The following is an 18971-nucleotide window of genomic DNA, read 5'->3' on the forward strand; positions in this document are numbered from 1 at the left end:
GCAGACTGGCTGCTCCCTCAAAACAATCACTAGAGACTACAGTGTCACATGTGTGCACTGTGATGAGCTCAGTCTGCAAAGATCTCAACAAGTTGAGAGAAATGACACTAATGATGGAAAGTATCAGTAAATAGCTCAGTAAAAATGCACAATTTTACCCATTATGTATATTTAATATATTGTTTTAAGTTAAAATGATTGTGCTGTTAGCTTAGCAACCTGCTAACGCCAAACTTCCCAAACCAGTCAAGCTCAAACCCAAATTCATTGGTCAACTCAATCATGCAGTCACCTGTCAACAGAAGTTTAGACGTCATGTTTTCAACTCAGAGCAAATCATGGATGGATCTGATCACAACGAACAGTGATGCTATCTATCATGATGTGCTTCCAACTCTATATATTATTGAAGCTTTGTGTAGACAAACAGCACTGTGTTTTTCACATGAAAAACCACGTTTGGAATCCATTAGAAGCATTTTGAATCAGTTATCCGAGGTGGTACGGTACATTGACTTAGATATACTTTGATATATCCCACTGTTTTCATTTCACTAGCCATTAGTGATATCAGAGTAACATTGAAATAAAGTTTGGAGAATACCTTGCGGTTGTCTAGATGGGTGGTACACCTGCAGGTCGAAAGGTTGTGTGTTTGTTCTCTGAACCACAGTGACGTTGTTTCCTGTCCACTTGTTGGCCTTGGCCAGTGTGTTTGTGCGCCAGTCTGTCCAGTAAACCTCTCCTCCATACATCGTCACAGCAAACGGGTGCGAGAGATACTCGTGTCCTCTGAGCACCTCGATCAGTCCCGACCCGTCATACTTAGCTGAATAGATGGCATCAGACCTGAGACACGAGACATAAATAAACCATTTCTAGGGTCATTCGTTTCTAATATGAATCAAAAAAATGAAAGTGAAGTGACATTCAGCCAGGTATGGTGACCCATACTCAGAATTCATGCTCTGCATTTAAACCTTCCAAGGTGCACACACACACAGCAGTGAACACACACACAGCAGTGGGCATCATTTATGCTGCGGCACCCGGGGAACAGTTGGGGTTTAGTGCCTTGCTTACTTGGCATCTAAGTCATGGTATTGCCGGCCCAAGACTCGAACCCTCAACTTTAGGATTAGGAGCCAAACTCTCTAACCACTAGGCCATGACTTCCTTCAGGTCAGGGCAAGTCCAATCCTGCTACTGGAGTTAAGCTTTAGCCCAATTTAAACACACCTTAGCCAGCCAAATAAGGTCTTAAGGATCTTTAGAAACTAAACTCCAAAGTGGCCCTCCAGGAGCAGGACTGGACACCCCAGGGTTAGGGATTGGGATAGTGTCAGGGCACTGCTTGACCAGAAGCTGCTCCTACATGGGTAAAACACATCCTATTGTATGAGCTGAGTCTTCAAACATCACCTGGCATCGATCCACAGAATGCGGCGCTCCAGATAGTCCACAGTCAGTCCGTTGGGCCATCCTCCGCTGCCCGTCTCCTTATGGATGGTGCGCCTGCCATGTCCACTCATGGACGCAGCCTCTATCCTGGGCATGCTGGCGTCCCAGTCCGTCCAGAATAGGATTCTACAGAGTCAGAGCACAGATGAGGGCTTTTATAACGCTGCTGTCAATAGTGATTTGTTCCCAGCATTCTTTATAGCACTTCTATTCTTTTACTGTATGGAAAAAGGCAGCATCAAGATTCTTCAGAATTGTTTTGTGTTTGGAACAACATAAGGGTGAATAAATGAGTTTCATTTTACATTTTCATTTTTGGGTGAATTATTTCTTTTGAGGGCACTTTAAACTTTCAATTAAAATAACAGTAATAATCATTTAAAATGACCACACAGTGAGATATATAATGAATATTACAATTATTATTAATATTATATTGATATTATTAATGTTTGTTTATTACTTTCTTTTTCAACATGAAATAAAGTTAAATATAAATATTAGATGAAAAACTAAATTAAAATTAAAAATGTTGCTTTAGTAACCAGTTAAAGTTTAATTTAACTCAATTTAAACAGAAATATATCAAAAATATATTAAAATATCAATTAAAGAGCACATTTCAAATGTACTAAAACCTAAACTAAATGTAAAAATAAATCAGATGTAATTCAAAATATAAATTAATACTACAATAATACTGTGACAAGAAGGGCAGAGCCGCTCCAAAACAAAGTGCTCTTGAGCTTCATGAAGGAGCTCCAGAAGGAAAGTGAGGACCAGGTCTGGGAGACGCCAGCTGATGCTTGTTTGTTTACTTTGAGTTTGCAATTAAAATGTTGTTTTATGTTGAGTCTCCGTCTTCCTGTAGCTAACCGTCCTACTAAAATAATGCCGTTTACAAAGCAAGCTACACTAAAGGGGCTCAACACAAGTTTAGACTAGTAATGATGGACTGCTTACCCCTCTCTGGGGTCCAGGGCGATGGCCCGTGGATGCTCCACATCTCCAGCTAGTAGAGTGGTGCGCATCGTCCCGTCCAGTTTGGCCACTTCGATCTGATCTAGGTTGCTCTCCACCCAGTAGATGTTTCCGGCGATCCAGTCTACAGCCAGACCCTCAGGAGTAGCTAATCCATACTGGATCACCACATCAAAACTGGTCAGCGCTGCTGTGTGAAACCAAAATAAGGGAACGACGGAGAAACACATGTATGGGAACATACATACCTAACTATTTCATATATTTAATTATATATATGTATATATATATATATATATATATATATATATATATATATATATATATATATATATATATATATATATATGTATATATATATATATATATATATATATATGTATATATATATGTATATATATATATATATATGTATATGTATATGTATATATATATATATATATATATATATATATATATATATATATATATATATATATTTTTTTTTTTTTAGAACCTGTATATGATATGTAAGATAACGTACCACCATTTTCTGACAGCTTCCCACGGTATATTTTGTCCTCAACAACATCAGTCCAGTAGAGCGAGCTCTCGTTGAGGTGGAAGTCGAGTGCGATGGTGTTCCTCAGGCCTGGCACCAACACGCTGAAGTCTCCTTTGTGAAGGTCAATCCGCCGGATCTCATGACGGTTGGAGAAGATGATGAAGGGTTTAAAAGGATCTGGAAAAACAAAGAACTCACTGAAAGAGCGGCGTAACTCATTACTCACTAAAGTAAGGTACTCAACTGAGCAAATGCTCTGACATTTTCCAACATCATCTGGTCTGTAAAATATTAAACATCTGTAAAATGATGTGAGACTGGCAATCACATGTGAGACTGACATTTCGAAAAAAAAAATAATAATTCTGAAAGTCATGTGAGATACGTCCAGCAATCCATAATTCATCATTTGATTGGTTGCTTTAAATCTTCAACCCCACCTCTTTCTTCTGCCATTTACATTCTTTCATTTAAAAATCACAATAATGCTGCTAAACAGTTCCCCGTCATTTTCCTTTTCATTCATCCTGTCACACACCCACTCTTAAAATAAAACCTCACTTTTCAATCTTTGAAGGAAAACAAAATCATCTCCAGCTGTAATGATTTTATAGAATATTGAAGACCACTTCCCATGTGCGGGTGAAAGTGTTCCTCCAGTGCACATAAATGTTCATTTTCTGCCCAACACTGTGAGCCTCAACCGTTTTCATACCTATACTCTGGGTTTTTTTCAACAGATTTTACAGATTTCCTGTCTGTTTGTGGAAATATTTTGGTATATACTGTTAAAACCCTTTTCATTCAGAGAATATAATATATATATATATATATATATATATATATATATATATATATATATATATATATATAAATATATATATATATATATATATATATATATATATATATATATATATATATATATATATATATATATATATATATATATATATATTAGGGCCGGGACTTTAACGCGTTAATTGAGATTAATTAATTACACAAAAAATTACGCATTAACTAAGATTAATTAATTACAGAAAAAAAAAATTCCCTCATTTTTAATAACTTCTTTTTGCACCGCGGAACGTTTCTCACTGGATGAGTTTCGGCGGACCGATTATACTGGAGCACCAGCAACTAGCGTTCGCATATCACCGCAGCACATCGAGTCTCAAGTATCACCTCAACGCAAAACATATAGCAGCTAGCGTGGACTTTACACTTTTTGTTGAACTATGTATTATTTTGTGGGTGCAGCAGTTTATGTTGAGCTCTTTATTGTTTTGGCCAAGGTTATTGAGAGTTGGAATTAGTATGTTATGGCCTCAGAGAGAGGTTTTCAACAGTCAGTGTTTCCAATGTTATGAAGGTAATTGACAGTATTGTGTTTTACTTAAAAAAAAAACACTTTACAGAAGGTTCCAGCACCTATAAGCTTCCTGAATTTCTGAAATGTACTATTTCTAAATTGTTTCTAAATATGCTATTGCTACACTTCATGGCAAAAATTGCACTGGTCTGCTAGACTTGGTTGAACAAAGATAAACAATATTTTGTTGCTTAAGCTTATGTATTCAGTCATTATTCAATGGTATACTATAAACCCATGTGAAAAAAAATTACTTCTCACTGTTCTATATTTATATGCGATTAAAATGCGATTAATTTCGTTTAATTAATTACAAAGCCTCTAATTAATTAGATATTTTTTTTTAATCAAGTCCCGGCCCTAATATATATATGTATATATATATATATATATATATATATATATATATATATATATATATATATATATATATATATATATATATATATTATTGTTTGGATTACGCAGTTTTAACATAAACTGATAAATTTATTGTGATGCACATCTGTCAGTAATATATGAATGAAACTGGGAAAATACAAAACATGCATTTGTTTAAAGCTAAATGAAAATGTAATATGGATGAAATGAATGAAATGTATTCCTGAATGTTTTAACGAGCGTATGTAGCTTAGTAGGCTTTAGAAGAGCTGATCTCACCTGTGCTCCTGCAGCTCTCCATGTCAGGTTCGAGGGCCCAGCCCTCATAGCAGGAACACTTCACATTGAACTTGTCCTGTTCACAGCGCTGGCTGCACTTCAGGTGTTTGGCACAGAAGCCCTGGATCTGACACGTCTTGTTGTCAGTTCCCAGTTCCATTCCCAGTGGGCACGAGCACAGAATGCCCTCACCTGGAGCCACTGTACAGTTATGACTGCAGCCACCGTTGTCCAGAGAACACAGATCTAAACAATGCAGTTAGGCAGTGAAAACAAAGAAAGGTGACACAATAACTCAATATGGGAAATTTTCGGCACCCATTCACTGCAGAGGATCCATTGCTGAGCAATGCTACATTTCTCCAAATCTGAAGAAACAAACTCATTTACATTTTGGATGGCCTGAGGGAAAGGACATTTTCAGAAAATATTATTTGAAAATTTACATAAATTGTAACTTTTACTGGATGTTTGTGTAGCCGTGAGTGCAGCTTTTTAAAACACCAATACCATTATCAGGCAACACTAATTATGTACTTCACCTGGTATAATGGTATCGGTGTGAGTATTTCCATCCACGACCTGCTAGTGTGAGTTTCAGTCTGCATCATCATCTCATGTAACAGTGATGACACTTACCACAGAGTTTCTCATCGGAGCCATCAGGACAGTCGTCTTTGCCATTACACAGTTTCTCGGCGGACAGGCAAATGCTGGTGTCATTGGCACACACGTGATGGGAGAGTTTACACACCAGCGCCTCACAGTTATCTTCATCAGAGTTATCTTCACAATCACTGTCACCATCACACACCCAAGCCTTACTGATACACCGCGCTACACCGCAAACACACACACAAATATGATCGTTAACTGACAAAAGTAACTACAAACATGATGCTTAAAGACCCTCTTTTCTTCATACATAATAAAGTAAATAATAGTTTTTACTTAAAAATAATAATATTTCACAGTAAAAGTTACTGTTACCTAACCTTTTCATTCAAATACTAGATTCTTATTCCAAAAACTGTTTATATAAAAATGTTTTTTGTTTAAAAATTTAAACACATAGTAGACAATCTTACCTCTATATATTAAATATTGATATTAAATGGTTTATGGTTATATTATATTGTGGTTTAATTATATTATACTGACTTGTTATTGAGTCATTTTGCATTTTATTCTGAAAACACTACCAAGACTGTGATGATTATGACCCATTCATTCATAACTCAGTCTACTCATGGATCACTGAATCTCAAAATAAGACCATTAAACTGAGAACATATAATGTATATTTTCTGCATCATTACCAGAGTCCTTGCATCCAAACTTTACTGCTGGATCACACATGTGTGTTACACCCTCGCAGTTCTTCTCATCACTCAGATCCATGCAGTCAGTGTCTCCATCACACCGCCAGCGGAGGGGAATGCACAACCCATCCACACGACACTGGAACTCATCTGTGTGACAGCCACCGGGAGGACGGGTTGCTGTGGACAGGAAAAATATCATAAATATCAACCAAAAATATCAATACAATGATAGTATGGTTATATCCAAACAACTACAAAACAACTACTAAGATAGGGTAGCTTATAATGGAGAGGAGAAGTGTTTAAATCATATAAAAAACCATTGGTGTACCTCAGGGTTCAGTGCTTGGCCCTCTCCTCTTATCAAAAGACACCACATCACATGTACCAATTCAGGCAAACAGATTTTTTTCTAGTAGAGCTACACCAACAGCAAACGGCTCTAATTTGAATGGCATTTCCATTTCCAACTTTGTGAAGACAACATTATGAATGCATCAACAAGAATCAAGCTAGGAACTTTGGGGTAATATTTCATAATCACGGTATGAAACAGATTTGAGCTTAACAAAGTCTGGAGCCTTATTAATAAAATTTCCTATTATTTCACTGTTGTTTAAATGTGTTACATCATATTTTAGCCTTTCCCTTTCTTTTATTTATATATATTGTACAACTAATGTTTCTCTCTCCATAGGATGCATTACTCACATTGTGATATTCTTCATTTGTAAGTAATTTTGGATAAAAGTATCTGCCAAGTTAACAAAGGTAAACACTGTGGATTCTCTGAAGGCAAATAAAACTGTTATTGTGGTGGTTGTGTGAGGTGGTATTTTTTGTATTAATCCAATTTTAAATTCATTGTGACCCTGTAATGTGCCTCATATCTAACTCTAGTTCTAACAGAGCTTAGTGGCAAAGACGTTTATTTCCATGAGAGAGAGAGAGAGGTCTATACTTTAGTAAATATAGCTGTGGTGTGAACGCAAGTAGCCCTCTTTAACTAACATGTGATTTGTAATTGCAGAAACTTCACACCATGACTTACAAAAAGCAGAACAATAACAAAGTCTGACTGAGTTGTATGTTGAGATAAGGCAGTTTCACAAATCTGGGCCAGGAGCACCCATAACTCTGCACATTTGAGATGTTTTGTATATGGATGCCTCTCCAATGAAATAAGAATGAATAAGGTTCTTATACTATAAAACTGTTCTTTCAGCATATGTTCTTCCCTTATGAAAAATGGCATATTGATTACCATTTATATAACTACAGTTTTACAGCAAATAAATAGGTAAACTGTGGTTAATGGAGAAAATCATGGTTAATTTATGGTTTCCATGTTTTGTTTTATTTGACAAACAAACAAACAAATAAATAAATAAATAAATAGTACTACTAATAATAATTCCCCATGAATGTCTTTTTAGACAAATGAGTCACAGTTATTCTTCAGGTCTAACTCAAGATGTGCTGTGGTACATGTGGTACTTTTTAAGTAATGACTTCTTTAAAGTCATGCTCCTATAAAGGCCAGTGTTAACCATTGATCAGGTAACTTATGGATGAGTTGTGTTTATCTAATGCTTTAACTAATGTACCCTTCAGTCAGTTAAATCTGTTGCTCTTTCAGAGTCATCGTTGGTCTCTCTCTGTGTATGTATTTTGAGCCTGGAGTTACTTTATGGGAGATGACATTTTCTAAACAGCGTGTTAGGTGTAGCTTTCACTTCCTGGCAACTGAAACAAAAGCAGGTGCTGCTAAGACATCCAAGGTTTCTTAGAAGGCAGCACAAGTTTGCTGTCTAGTTAGGCATGGAGTGGAACAAGGCATTCATGTCATGAACTCACCCTGGTTAGTGCAGTTGGCGTGGGTCTCGTCGCTGTAGTCCCCACAGTCGTTGTCTCCGTCGCAGGTCCAGTAGTCGGGTATACAGCGACCGCTGTTACATTTAAACTGAGCGCTGGAGCATGAATGACTGCAGCCGGCTTCATCACTGTTATCACCACAGTCATTGTCTGCAAGAGGTTCAATTCCCAAATATATGCTATCATCCTCCAAAATATAATGCATAAAATAAGCCATGTTTTAAAGTACACCATCAGTCAAAGTTTTAACACTCTTCACAGGGGTTATGTTTCTCATGACCATAATAAACTTGTTGATATAAAAGCATTTCCTTAAATTTAGTTTTGCAGACCATATGGCATCTCAGGATGCACCTCACAAGGTAAGATAATGAACAGATTTTTTTAGAGATGGAATCTAGTCAATATATTTTTTTTTACATTTATTATTATAATTTATTATTATTATTATTATTATTATTTTGTTTTTAAATTTTGTCATCACATACTGCATTCCCATATTGAAATTTGTGTTGTTTCACAGTTTCAATTACATTTAATATACTTTATTAAAGTAAATATACTTTATAATAGCAAAGATAAGAAAAGGTGAGTCCAAACTTTTAACTAACTCTAAAAAGTCATAGGCAACATTTAACACTTTACTAAAATCAAATATCAGCCATGCTGGGAATGTTTTTTTCTGAGATACATTTGGCCAACATGGAACATGTCCATGCGAGCTATAGGCTATGATTTAATACAATACATTTATAATACGAATACACAAATAATTCAAATATAGGCTGAAATATGAATATTTCACAATATAGTAATACGATATAGTAAATGTGGCAACTTCTCTTTAGAAACACACTTCACAGTTAACAATTTCCAACAATAGAAAATGAGTAAAAAACATCACAGAAACTGCATAGATCACACATGCACCACTGGGAATGAACATCGGTTAATATTCAATGCTAAAGTTTCTAGGGTTGTTAGTTTAAACATTGTGGGGAAGAATCTTTCCATAATCTAAGACATGTTTTAAAAATAATGAATTGCTGAAGATAATTTACACTTTTCCACAGGCTTACATGAATATGGAAATCCTGTTCAGGCCTTATAATAATGTTATAACACAAGTTAATTTTTGGTGCATGTTGATCTATGCACTAACCGGTCGGGTTCGGACAATTGAACTCATCAGAGCCATCCCCACAATCCTTTTCTGCAACACACAGCCCACGTGACAGAGGGGGAGGGGCAAATGGTCAAGAGAAGAGGACATGACGTTACACAAAAGACACATGAAATGACCAACAAAGACAAATGAGAGAAATCTGTTGAAAAAGTGCAACAGACACAAAAACACAGAAGAAGAGAAGATGTCAGCAGCTCACCGTTATCACAGCGCCAGTTGATGTTGATACAGCGTCCGTTATCGCAGGTGAACTGAGTGAGCGGGAAACAGGTTGGGTATGCTGAAAATCAAGAAAAACAAATAATTAACCAAAAGTATAATAAAGACTAACTATGATAATTCAATAATTAAATGCAACATAAAAGCATTTTGAGTATTTTGCCGGTTCCACATAAATATGAGTACGACTTTGTGACTTTATGCATATGTTTATGTTTTTAAAAGGGTCGTATTATGTTTTTTTGATTATTTACGTTTCCTAATTTTCCTCATCAGTGTGAGTTTTACACAAAGCAATAGAAGTAGTAATATAATAGTTATAGTAAACAAAATAAGTGATAACAGGAAGTTTTGAGTGTAATTAAACAAAAATGTGCTTTCTTGTAAAATGAGCCATTAATGAGATAAACAAATACATGTAATAATAAACATCTATAACATTTACAAAATGCAAATTAATAAAAGGAATAAATTCATAAAATGTCAAACAAGTCTTTCAAAGCTGGAACTGACAAAACTTGCACTGAACTAGTTTTTCTGAAATGATCACACGCATATTAATGGCCGAAATCATTAATTTTAATAAGCTGGCACCAACATGAAGGGAACATTATTCACCACAGGACGCAGGCTCATCCGAGCGGTCCCCGCAGTCATCATCCAGGTCACATCTCCAGGAGATGGGGATACAGCGGCCACTGGCGCACGAGTACTGATTAGGAGGACATGTCCGAGCTGCAACAGAAAACCAAAGCTGATCGCATTCAGATCTGACTCTTATAGCCACCAGCTCATCTGTATGACAGTAAAGTATTTGTAAAAGTTTCAAAGCAGCAGAGAAACAAATGTAGAGCACATAAAATGTGGAGATTGCTTTTTTTTATAAGTGAAATGATTTGTATTGTGCGATAATTAGGATTTATTCATTTCTATAGTGTCCACTAGGCTGGAATCCTTGGAAGGGAATCTCGCTGCCATTGTATTTGTTGATGTATTAGGAGGAGCTTGACATTTTCAGTATGATTGTATGATTTTCATGTATTTTTTTCTCCATTGCTGCAAGTAATCTTAGGTTAGATCAGATCTCTGTTCGTTGTTGGACTTTTTGTGCATACAAAAATCTCACTGGATTATTACAATTAATTACAAAATGAAGTGTAAACTGTTTTAAGATGGACCTGACTGAATTAACATGGCACAAGCCGGTTTGCCTTCAACAGTTCCCTCTGATGTCACATGGACTACTTTGATGATGTTTTTCTTACCTTTCTGGACATGGACAGTTGACCGTACACACAGCTTCAGTGGAGGGACTGAGAGCTCTCTGACTAAATCAAAAATATCTTAAACTGTGTTCAGAAGATAAATGGAGGTCTTACGGGTTTGGAACAACATGAGGGTGAGTCATTAATGACAATTTTTATTTTTGGGTGAACTAACCCTTTAAGATTGGTATATATAGCTCTTGAATGTTTCATACTTAAAATGAAAACTTCAGATAGGGGAAGTGCAATCTTCTCACAAGCATGTGAAGGAAACATTAATCACACATGATTGCAACAGGAAATATGTCAGCACAGAAAAGAAAACTGTGATGTCAAACTATTTCATTTTATCAAGACTTTGCTTCCCAGTTAATTCCTACATTTTATATGAATTTATATTTCTATGCAGTGGATACTTTGCAAACTAGAATTACTTGCAAATGCAGCAACATAGTCAGTCATATCCTTAAAATAGATAGAGTCTAAATTAAAGAGTGCAAACCACACAATTCAGCCATGAAGTCAAATATAAACTATATTTATACACGGCTGTCTACAGCACATTTCAGCTGACTCAGAGTTTAGGAGAAGATCATGAGATCATCTGAAATGGACTAACACAAAGTTAGTTGGATCTTTGTGTGTGTATGTGTGTGTGTGTTTAAAATGCACAACAATCACTACCACAGAGAAACTTCACTGGCCCAACTTCACTTACTTGTATATTACACAGTAAATAAAAGACTTGCCTGTTTAGGATACACTGTAAAAAGACATTTCTCATTTGGATTCCTGATTTTGGAATTGACTTGAGAATTGATCCCTCACTGTGTTTTGGATGAAACATGAATATGAGTGTGTACCTGAGCATGTGGTGTTAGATTCATCTTCATCATTGCCACAGTCGTTGTCTCCATCACACAGCCAGCGCATGGGGATACAGCGGTTATTTTGACACTTGAAGCGGTCAGCAGGACACGTGTGCTGATCTACAGATGGACAAACAACCACTGTACGTGTGTGGTGGCTCAACACAAGTCAAACACATGATGTGAGTGTGTTCTTACGGCACAGTTCAGCGGTCTCGTCGCTGTTGTCCAGACAGTCGTTATCTCCGTCGCATTTCCAGCGGTCTTGAATACAGCGGTTATTCTTACAGGCGAACTCTCCCGGCTGACACTGCGGAGGGGGAATGTAAGACGGGTTGGCTGTAGAGAAAAACACACAGACACAGAATGTAAATAAGTCTGCTGAAGGCCAAGCTCTGTCAAAGAAACATCTGAACAGTTTCTGTTTCCAATATTCAGACATGGAAACCAAACCGCTTGATGTTCAATTCAGCTGATTGAATCAACAGTCAGTCACAAGATAAGATGCATTATCAAGCAGTATGATGGAGCAGCTGGCACAATCAGATCTGCTTCTGCTCAGCAAGTGTTTCTGGCTTTGTTCTCTGTCAGGACTGAATGAACTCTTATCCCGCAGTATTCCTCACATCTCTCACCTGGGTCGCTCTGAATGCAGGTTTCTTACATCTGATTTCTTCAGCAGTAGTTCATCCTCTCATGGACACATATTTAAAAGTCATTTTTAAGCATTCACGGTATGAAGTTACATCCAAACCACCATAGTTAATAACCTTTGATACCCAAATTAGAAGTGCTGCAATATACAGGTTTTTTTTAAAAAAGGAAACATTGATATCATGGTAATACTACACAGATAATACTACACTAATTAATCCAACACCTCTGGTTGTCTGGATAACACTCCAACATATTAGGAAACAGTACTGGACCACTGATTGCTACCTGTCATTGTACAGAGAAGAACAAGTAGAAGAAGTAGACACATTCATCTGTATAAATGTTTTGGCTTTCTGTTCACACTGAGATGGTCATGCGATTGATAAATCTCAGTTTTTGTGATATAGCATGAAAATGGATTATGACATGTTTAGTAACAAAAACAACCGAGAGAGTGACCCAAGTCCATCGTTTTGAATGCCATCCACTTTCATAATGTTGCCAGAAATGTCAACCTTCACATTGCATTCCTGCAAACAAAAAATTGACTTGCAGTTGCTGTCCTGCAGCAAGACATGAGGGCAATGGCATGTGACCTGGATGCACAAGTGAGTGGTGGAATATTTTGGTAGTATGCATTACCTTTACAGCTGGTGTTGTCTGTGGGGTCCAGTAATTGGTCCTCAGCACAGGCACATGACCTGCCAGTGGGAGTGGCCAAACACAGACTACTACAGCCGCCGTTATTGGCTCTACACGCATTACTTCCTGTGATGAACACATGATAACATCTGATGAACATTTAACAGCCAAATTGCCTGGATTCCTACTAGGAAATTTGGTCTTGCCAATCTACTAAAAAGAAAACAGGGCAAAAGCAACATTATAATTACCCAGCTGCTGTTGGGCATCATACATGCGGATTTCAAAGATGGGTGGCCGTTCGTTGCGTAGCAAAGTGACCGTTTTGGTGTTCTGGTCCAGTTTGTAGATGCTGCCACTGCGGTACTCGTTCCAGAAAAGGAAGTTTTTGTAGTGGCACAGGCCAAAGGCATGGTTCAGTTCCTGTCCTTCATAAACTGTCTAAGAGGAAAAAATATGACACTACATGATCAACAGTTTGCGAGTAAATCGATTGTTCTAGTGTTTTCAGCAAACACATGTTCTCCTATAAACATCATCTATTAGATCAGCAGTGTGAGAGCACCTTGCGTGCAGTATTGTTGAGATAGACCATCTCGATTCGGTCGTAATAAGCATCCACCCAGTATAGGATGCCCTGAGGAATGTCCAGACTCAGGCCGTTGGGCCACAGAACCGTCTTAGACGTCAACAGAACGTTCCGGTTGGTTCCGTCCATCCAGGCCTTCTCAATCTTCCCTCGCTTGCTCTCTTTTGGGTCCTCCTCCCAGTCAGTCCAGTACATCCAGCTGAAAGAGGAAGACATGTTTTCTGACTCAAAACTTGGATGATTCTAAATAAATTAAACAAGGAACTTAAACTTTTCTGAACATTTCTGTCACCGATGGAGTTTTGGTTCCTTGTCACTGTCACCTTTGGCTTGCTTAGTTTGGGACACTTGACTGATTGCACAGACACTATTGGAAGAGAGCCGAACTGGATGATGACATCACTGAATCATCAATGAACTGACTTTATCCGGAATAAATGACTCTGCTATTGTCTAGTTCTAAACTATTTTCCTGTTTGACACTATAAGGCTGCTTTGACACAAGCAGTTTTGTATAAAGAGCTACACAAATAAAACTGACAAAGGTCTATTTACAGTAGCATTAGTGTCTTTTATCATATTGTTGTTGCTGCTGTTTATAAAAGAAACAAACCTGCTCTTTAGGTTATACATACTGAAATGCTATATTTGGGCAATGAAATTTTATGATTTTACAAATAACCCAACAACAGTACAACCTAACCTTATTTCAAGAGTTTGCACTTATATATAATCATGTTTAGAGAATAGTATGTTTTTTTTTGGCCTGCTGTCCAGGGGGAGGGCTCCAAGCTCAGAATTAGCCTGAACTCATCAAGCTGGGATAGGACTAGTTAGAAGATGGGGTGAAGTTGGTTGGTAAGTAAGGTACATTGGCTGTGTATATATTTATCATCATGCTAAGTTGAATGTGCTCCACCTGTGCTGAACTGGATGATTATCTGAACATGCTCCTCCCAAATAAAACATCAAGATCAGGATCTCACCCGTGCCGAGGGTCCACCACAATAGCTCGAGGGTGGGTCATCTTGCCCTCAATGAGAGTCTTCCTGGTCTGAGAAGCTTTCTCGAGCCGAGCAACACTGATGGTCTTCTTGGGACCATCATCTGTCCAGTAAAGATTATTGGCCATCCAGTCCACAGCGATTCCTTCCACAGTGTGAATACCTGGAAAGCCACACAGAATAAGACAATATACCCATAACAACAGTAATATGATGATTTGGAAATAAAAATAACATTTCTGCACCTTCTTTAAGGATGATGTCTCTTTCCGTGCCATCAATCTTCTGTCGGCCAATCAGATAACTGGTGGCATCGGCGAAGTAGATGAAGTTACTCTGTGCATGGAAGTCCAGAGCTCGAGGGTTCATCAGGTTCTCGATGGGGATCATATATTCATCCTGAATTTTAGGGTTGATGTCCATACCACGGATAACACCTGGACGACCCTTCCCGTACACCAGGAATAACTCATGCTCGGGCTCTGGGGATTTGATAAATTCCAAGAATTGTGTCGACAAAAAAAATTGTTTCACCAATGAATGTTTCTGCTCAAATATGGAACAGAATTACTCAAATGTGTTAGTTTAGGGTCATACTTGTAAATCGCCAAGAAAAGGCGGTTTAAAATATTTATCTTGAAATATATGCTTGGCTGTAGAAATATCATCTTCTTATTCATGTTGGTTAAATGTGAAATTTAACTTTTCAGAAAATGTGAAATTTATTGGAAACATTTATATAGTGAACAAGGTATGTTTCTCACAATCAATTCCAATTGCCTTTTATATTTTTCGAGTTCATGTGTTCAGAGGTAACTGAAAAGTCACAAATCAATATTACCAATGGCTCATTGCATATTCAAAGCAAACCACTTGAAATCAATATTAGGGGTCAATGGAAAAGACTTTAATTTTTGTAAATTGATTCAGCTAAAGTGTGGGTCAAACCCCCAGTCTCGACTCACTGAGGAACTACTAGGGGAAAAAAATGTTAATGTCTACAATTGCTAATGATTAATTAGGCTGAGCCAATCATGAATTAGAATAATCCAGTTTTATAATGTACAAAATACGTGGCCCGATTAGGAAATTGATAATTGCAATTCTGTATGCATTGAGCCATGCTTTTTTGCAATAAAACATGAAAGCTCATTCTTTATTGCTTAATTACAACCCTTGATAAGAAAATCCAGAAAACAGAATGCTGTTGTCCCCAAATATCTGCAGGCTGAATAAAGATAATCAAGTGTCACAGCATCAAGAGTTCAAATAACATAACAATAAGTTAAAAATTGAGTAACTTGAATAACTAATATTTTGGACACAATATTGCCACATACTACCAAATGGTTCCAAACAGAATCATTGTGTTTCATTCAGCAACAAATGAAAGATGTAGCAATTTTAAACAAATTGGTGAATAACTCACCAAATCCAGTCACTCAATCATAAGAGCCCTATTCCTAATGACACTTTTGTGCCTGTGTTGGTAGTAGATCACCTGATTATCATCGGCTCTGCTTTTCTGCGACTACACTCATTTGCACTGCTCTTTGTAGACTTGCACTCTCATGTGAATTTGCTCTGTTTAGTTCATCTTGCCCATAAAATCAACAGTCAAAGTGACATTACATCACAAATGTGGATGGCCAGTAATACACAGACTGGCAGTCTGGAACACACTTCATGACTAATCAGATTTGGGAACAAAAATTACAATTATGTATTATTTTAATATAACAACATGAAAATATAATGAAGAAAATCATGTTTTCACCATGGCACATGTCCAAAAACCATGGTAATACTTTTAGTACGTAAACTCTTAAAAAAAGAGATAACAAAAACTACTAGAATGCCGTAGTCCACAAAAATCACTTTGAATCATAACGTATAAATATTAAACTCTGCATTTTATCTCTTGTTTATGTAAACTTCTAAATCAGGCAAAACTTTGTTGGTTAATAAATAGATACTGTAGAGACAGTAATGTCACTCACTCTTGCATGATTTGCCATCGTTGCCCAGGCTGAAGCCAGACCGACAGCGACACGTCCGGCTCTTGTGGCTGTTGCCCAACAGACAGATGTCTGAACAACCTCCGGCTTTTCCAAACTGATCTGGCTCACAGGCATGACTCCGCACTGATGAATAACAGGAGAGTTAGGCTGAGCTGCAGCTGTGGTGGAGCTAGACTACAGTGCAGTGGGTGCATTTTAAACAGTTCAAGTATACTACTGTTGTATACTGGCTTGATCTATGTATTCAACAGCATTAGATAACCATTTTGAAAATTGACCCTGTTTTTAATACAAATAAAACCATTAAACTATACAGTTTAATACCAGGGGGTTGGCGTCTCTGGTGGTAGACATGTAGAGCTCCTCCCTTGTCGACACGGGTGACCACCTGATAATCTGAACTGTTGAATCGATTGACGCGGATCACGCTGGTCTTAGGCTGCATGTTGGCATTGTCTGAGTTTGTGGCATATAAATAGTTCTCAAACACTGTGAGACCATAAAGATGCTCGATCTGAGAAAAAAAAAAATAATAATAATAATAAATATTCAATTAGTTCTGTTATTTGGAAGTTGTGTTTGCTCTGCTGGCTTGAGTGAGCAATACACACACATAAAAACACCAATTAGCCTTGGGCTTAGCAGCTAAATGATAGCTATAACTCAAGCAGAGAGGACGGACCAGGCTAATGCATTGACAGAAACAGCTTCAATAAAATGACTCAGTAGCAAAAATGAAACATCACTGTCTCTTTCATCTACTGAAGCATTTTCAGAGTATATGTAACCACATGAGCTATGATGGATGGATTGATAAATGGATGGATGGATTTTCTTTTTTACTGATGGACAATAGGATGGAAGAATGGATGATGGACAAATTTCTGGATAGTTAAATGGATGGGATGGATGGATGAAGGTACAGGAAGGTGGATATTTGGATGGATGTACATTTAGACACATGGATGAAGAGACCAACATTCAGACTGAAGGGCATTAGGATCAATGGGTGGACAGATTCTTGGATGGGTGACTGGTGGAGATTTGGATAAATTGCATTTCCTTTTCTCTACTGTTCAGCATCAGTTGTTTTTGAATGTGCTTTATAAAGACACCTTAAATAGATCGGTAGATAAAGAGGTGATAAATAGAACAGATTGATCATGGACAGATCCTTATCTGTTGATTTAAAGGCCTTTTGAGAAGTCATGTTCATGCAGTCTACTAAATAGTGATGTTTGTAGAGCAGTAATAGAGTGAAGTTGATCATTGTTAAATGTCATATTTAGCAACTCACTGACATTTAAATTATTCAAAACTATGCAGAAATTATTTCTTTAGCAACACACATTCTTGCGGAACAATGTGTAAGACTTTGTAACTATAAAGGTCAGTTTTTTAAAGACATGTGCAGGACATTTACGGACATCTTAAAATTATCTTGGTATTTGCTCCTTACCAACAGGCCTTGAATGATGGTGTGTCTGTTTTTGCCCTCATAGTCCACTACTTCGATGTAGTCCAGATAAGCATCGGCCCAGTAAACCAATCTGTTGACCAAGTCCAGGGTAATGCCATGCGGGAAGACAATTTTACTGTCCACCAACTTCGTGCGGTTCTGTCCATCCATGTCACAGCGTTCCACCTTCGGGATCTGCCCGTAGTCGGTGAAGAAAACCTTTCTGTTGAAGGTAACGTTAAGAAAGGTACAAGTAACTGTTATCCCTGAGTAAACTTTGAGTATACCATTTGACCATCAAGCAAATACTGTTTTTGAAGACACCTGCTAAATATTCAGTTAGCTAGTTGTATACATGGAGGAGGTGTGAGCTTGAGCATGTTCATACCCCATAGTTGGGTCCAGAGCGATGCCTTTGGGGTTGTAGAGTTCTTGATCCAGCAGTGTCACACATGTGGCTCCATCTTTATCACATACAAAGATTCGATCGTCCACATCATCAACAAAGTAGAAGTTTCCTGTGAGCCAGTCTATTGCCATCTGCTCTACATCTGTAAAGAATGGAGAATGGAGAGAAAGTTAGGTGGAACAAAGAAATGTATGTGTCTTGTGTGTTCATGTGGCTTATACCAGATTGTTTATTGTGGACAAAACCTCTTTTGAATCCCAAAAAATTAATGTACAGTCCATTCAATATAAGTATCTCAGTTTAAATTGTGAAACTGATATTAAATTATTCTAAAATAAAATTGTCAACACTTTAGCATTTGCAGAACCATCTAAGAACATTTGCCACACTTCCATTCAATTTAAAACAAATAAAATGTTCCTCATGATTGGTC

At 37.3% G+C, this 18971-nt stretch overlaps 1 protein-coding gene across 4 annotated transcripts in view; it reads right to left on the minus strand.

Annotated features, from left to right (window-relative positions):
* Positions 1-18971, minus strand: part of LOC128022657 (low-density lipoprotein receptor-related protein 1) — a 149515-nt gene that overhangs the window by 81693 nt on the left and 48851 nt on the right. For 2 of the 4 annotated variants that reach the window (XM_052610413.1, XM_052610412.1), the window contains exons 7-27: positions 18518-18680; positions 18130-18352; positions 16995-17184; positions 16650-16793; positions 14895-15131; positions 14632-14812; positions 13622-13844; positions 13308-13497; positions 13057-13182; positions 11956-12096; positions 11752-11877; positions 10242-10358; positions 9604-9684; positions 8201-8368; positions 6338-6520; positions 5658-5855; positions 5019-5264; positions 2966-3163; positions 2425-2629; positions 1423-1587; positions 605-849 (exon numbers count right to left, since the gene is read on the minus strand). In XM_052610413.1, the coding sequence (XP_052466373.1) occupies positions 605-849; positions 1423-1587; positions 2425-2629; positions 2966-3163; positions 5019-5264; positions 5658-5855; positions 6338-6520; positions 8201-8368; positions 9604-9684; positions 10242-10358; positions 11752-11877; positions 11956-12096; positions 13057-13182; positions 13308-13497; positions 13622-13844; positions 14632-14812; positions 14895-15131; positions 16650-16793; positions 16995-17184; positions 18130-18352; positions 18518-18680 (3750 nt within the window). Of the gene's footprint in view, positions 1-604; positions 850-1422; positions 1588-2424; positions 2633-2965; positions 3164-5018; positions 5265-5657; positions 5856-6337; positions 6521-8200; positions 8369-9603; positions 9685-10241; positions 10359-11751; positions 11878-11955; positions 12097-13056; positions 13183-13307; positions 13498-13621; positions 13845-14631; positions 14813-14894; positions 15132-16649; positions 16794-16994; positions 17185-18129; positions 18353-18517; positions 18681-18971 lie in introns of all 4 variants that reach the window. The other 2 variants (XM_052610411.1, XM_052610410.1) reach the window with 1 other exon arrangement.

The sequence above is a fragment of the Carassius gibelio genome, chromosome A11 (genome assembly GCF_023724105.1).
Source record: "Carassius gibelio isolate Cgi1373 ecotype wild population from Czech Republic chromosome A11, carGib1.2-hapl.c, whole genome shotgun sequence".
NCBI classification, from domain to species: domain Eukaryota; kingdom Metazoa; phylum Chordata; class Actinopteri; order Cypriniformes; family Cyprinidae; genus Carassius; species Carassius gibelio.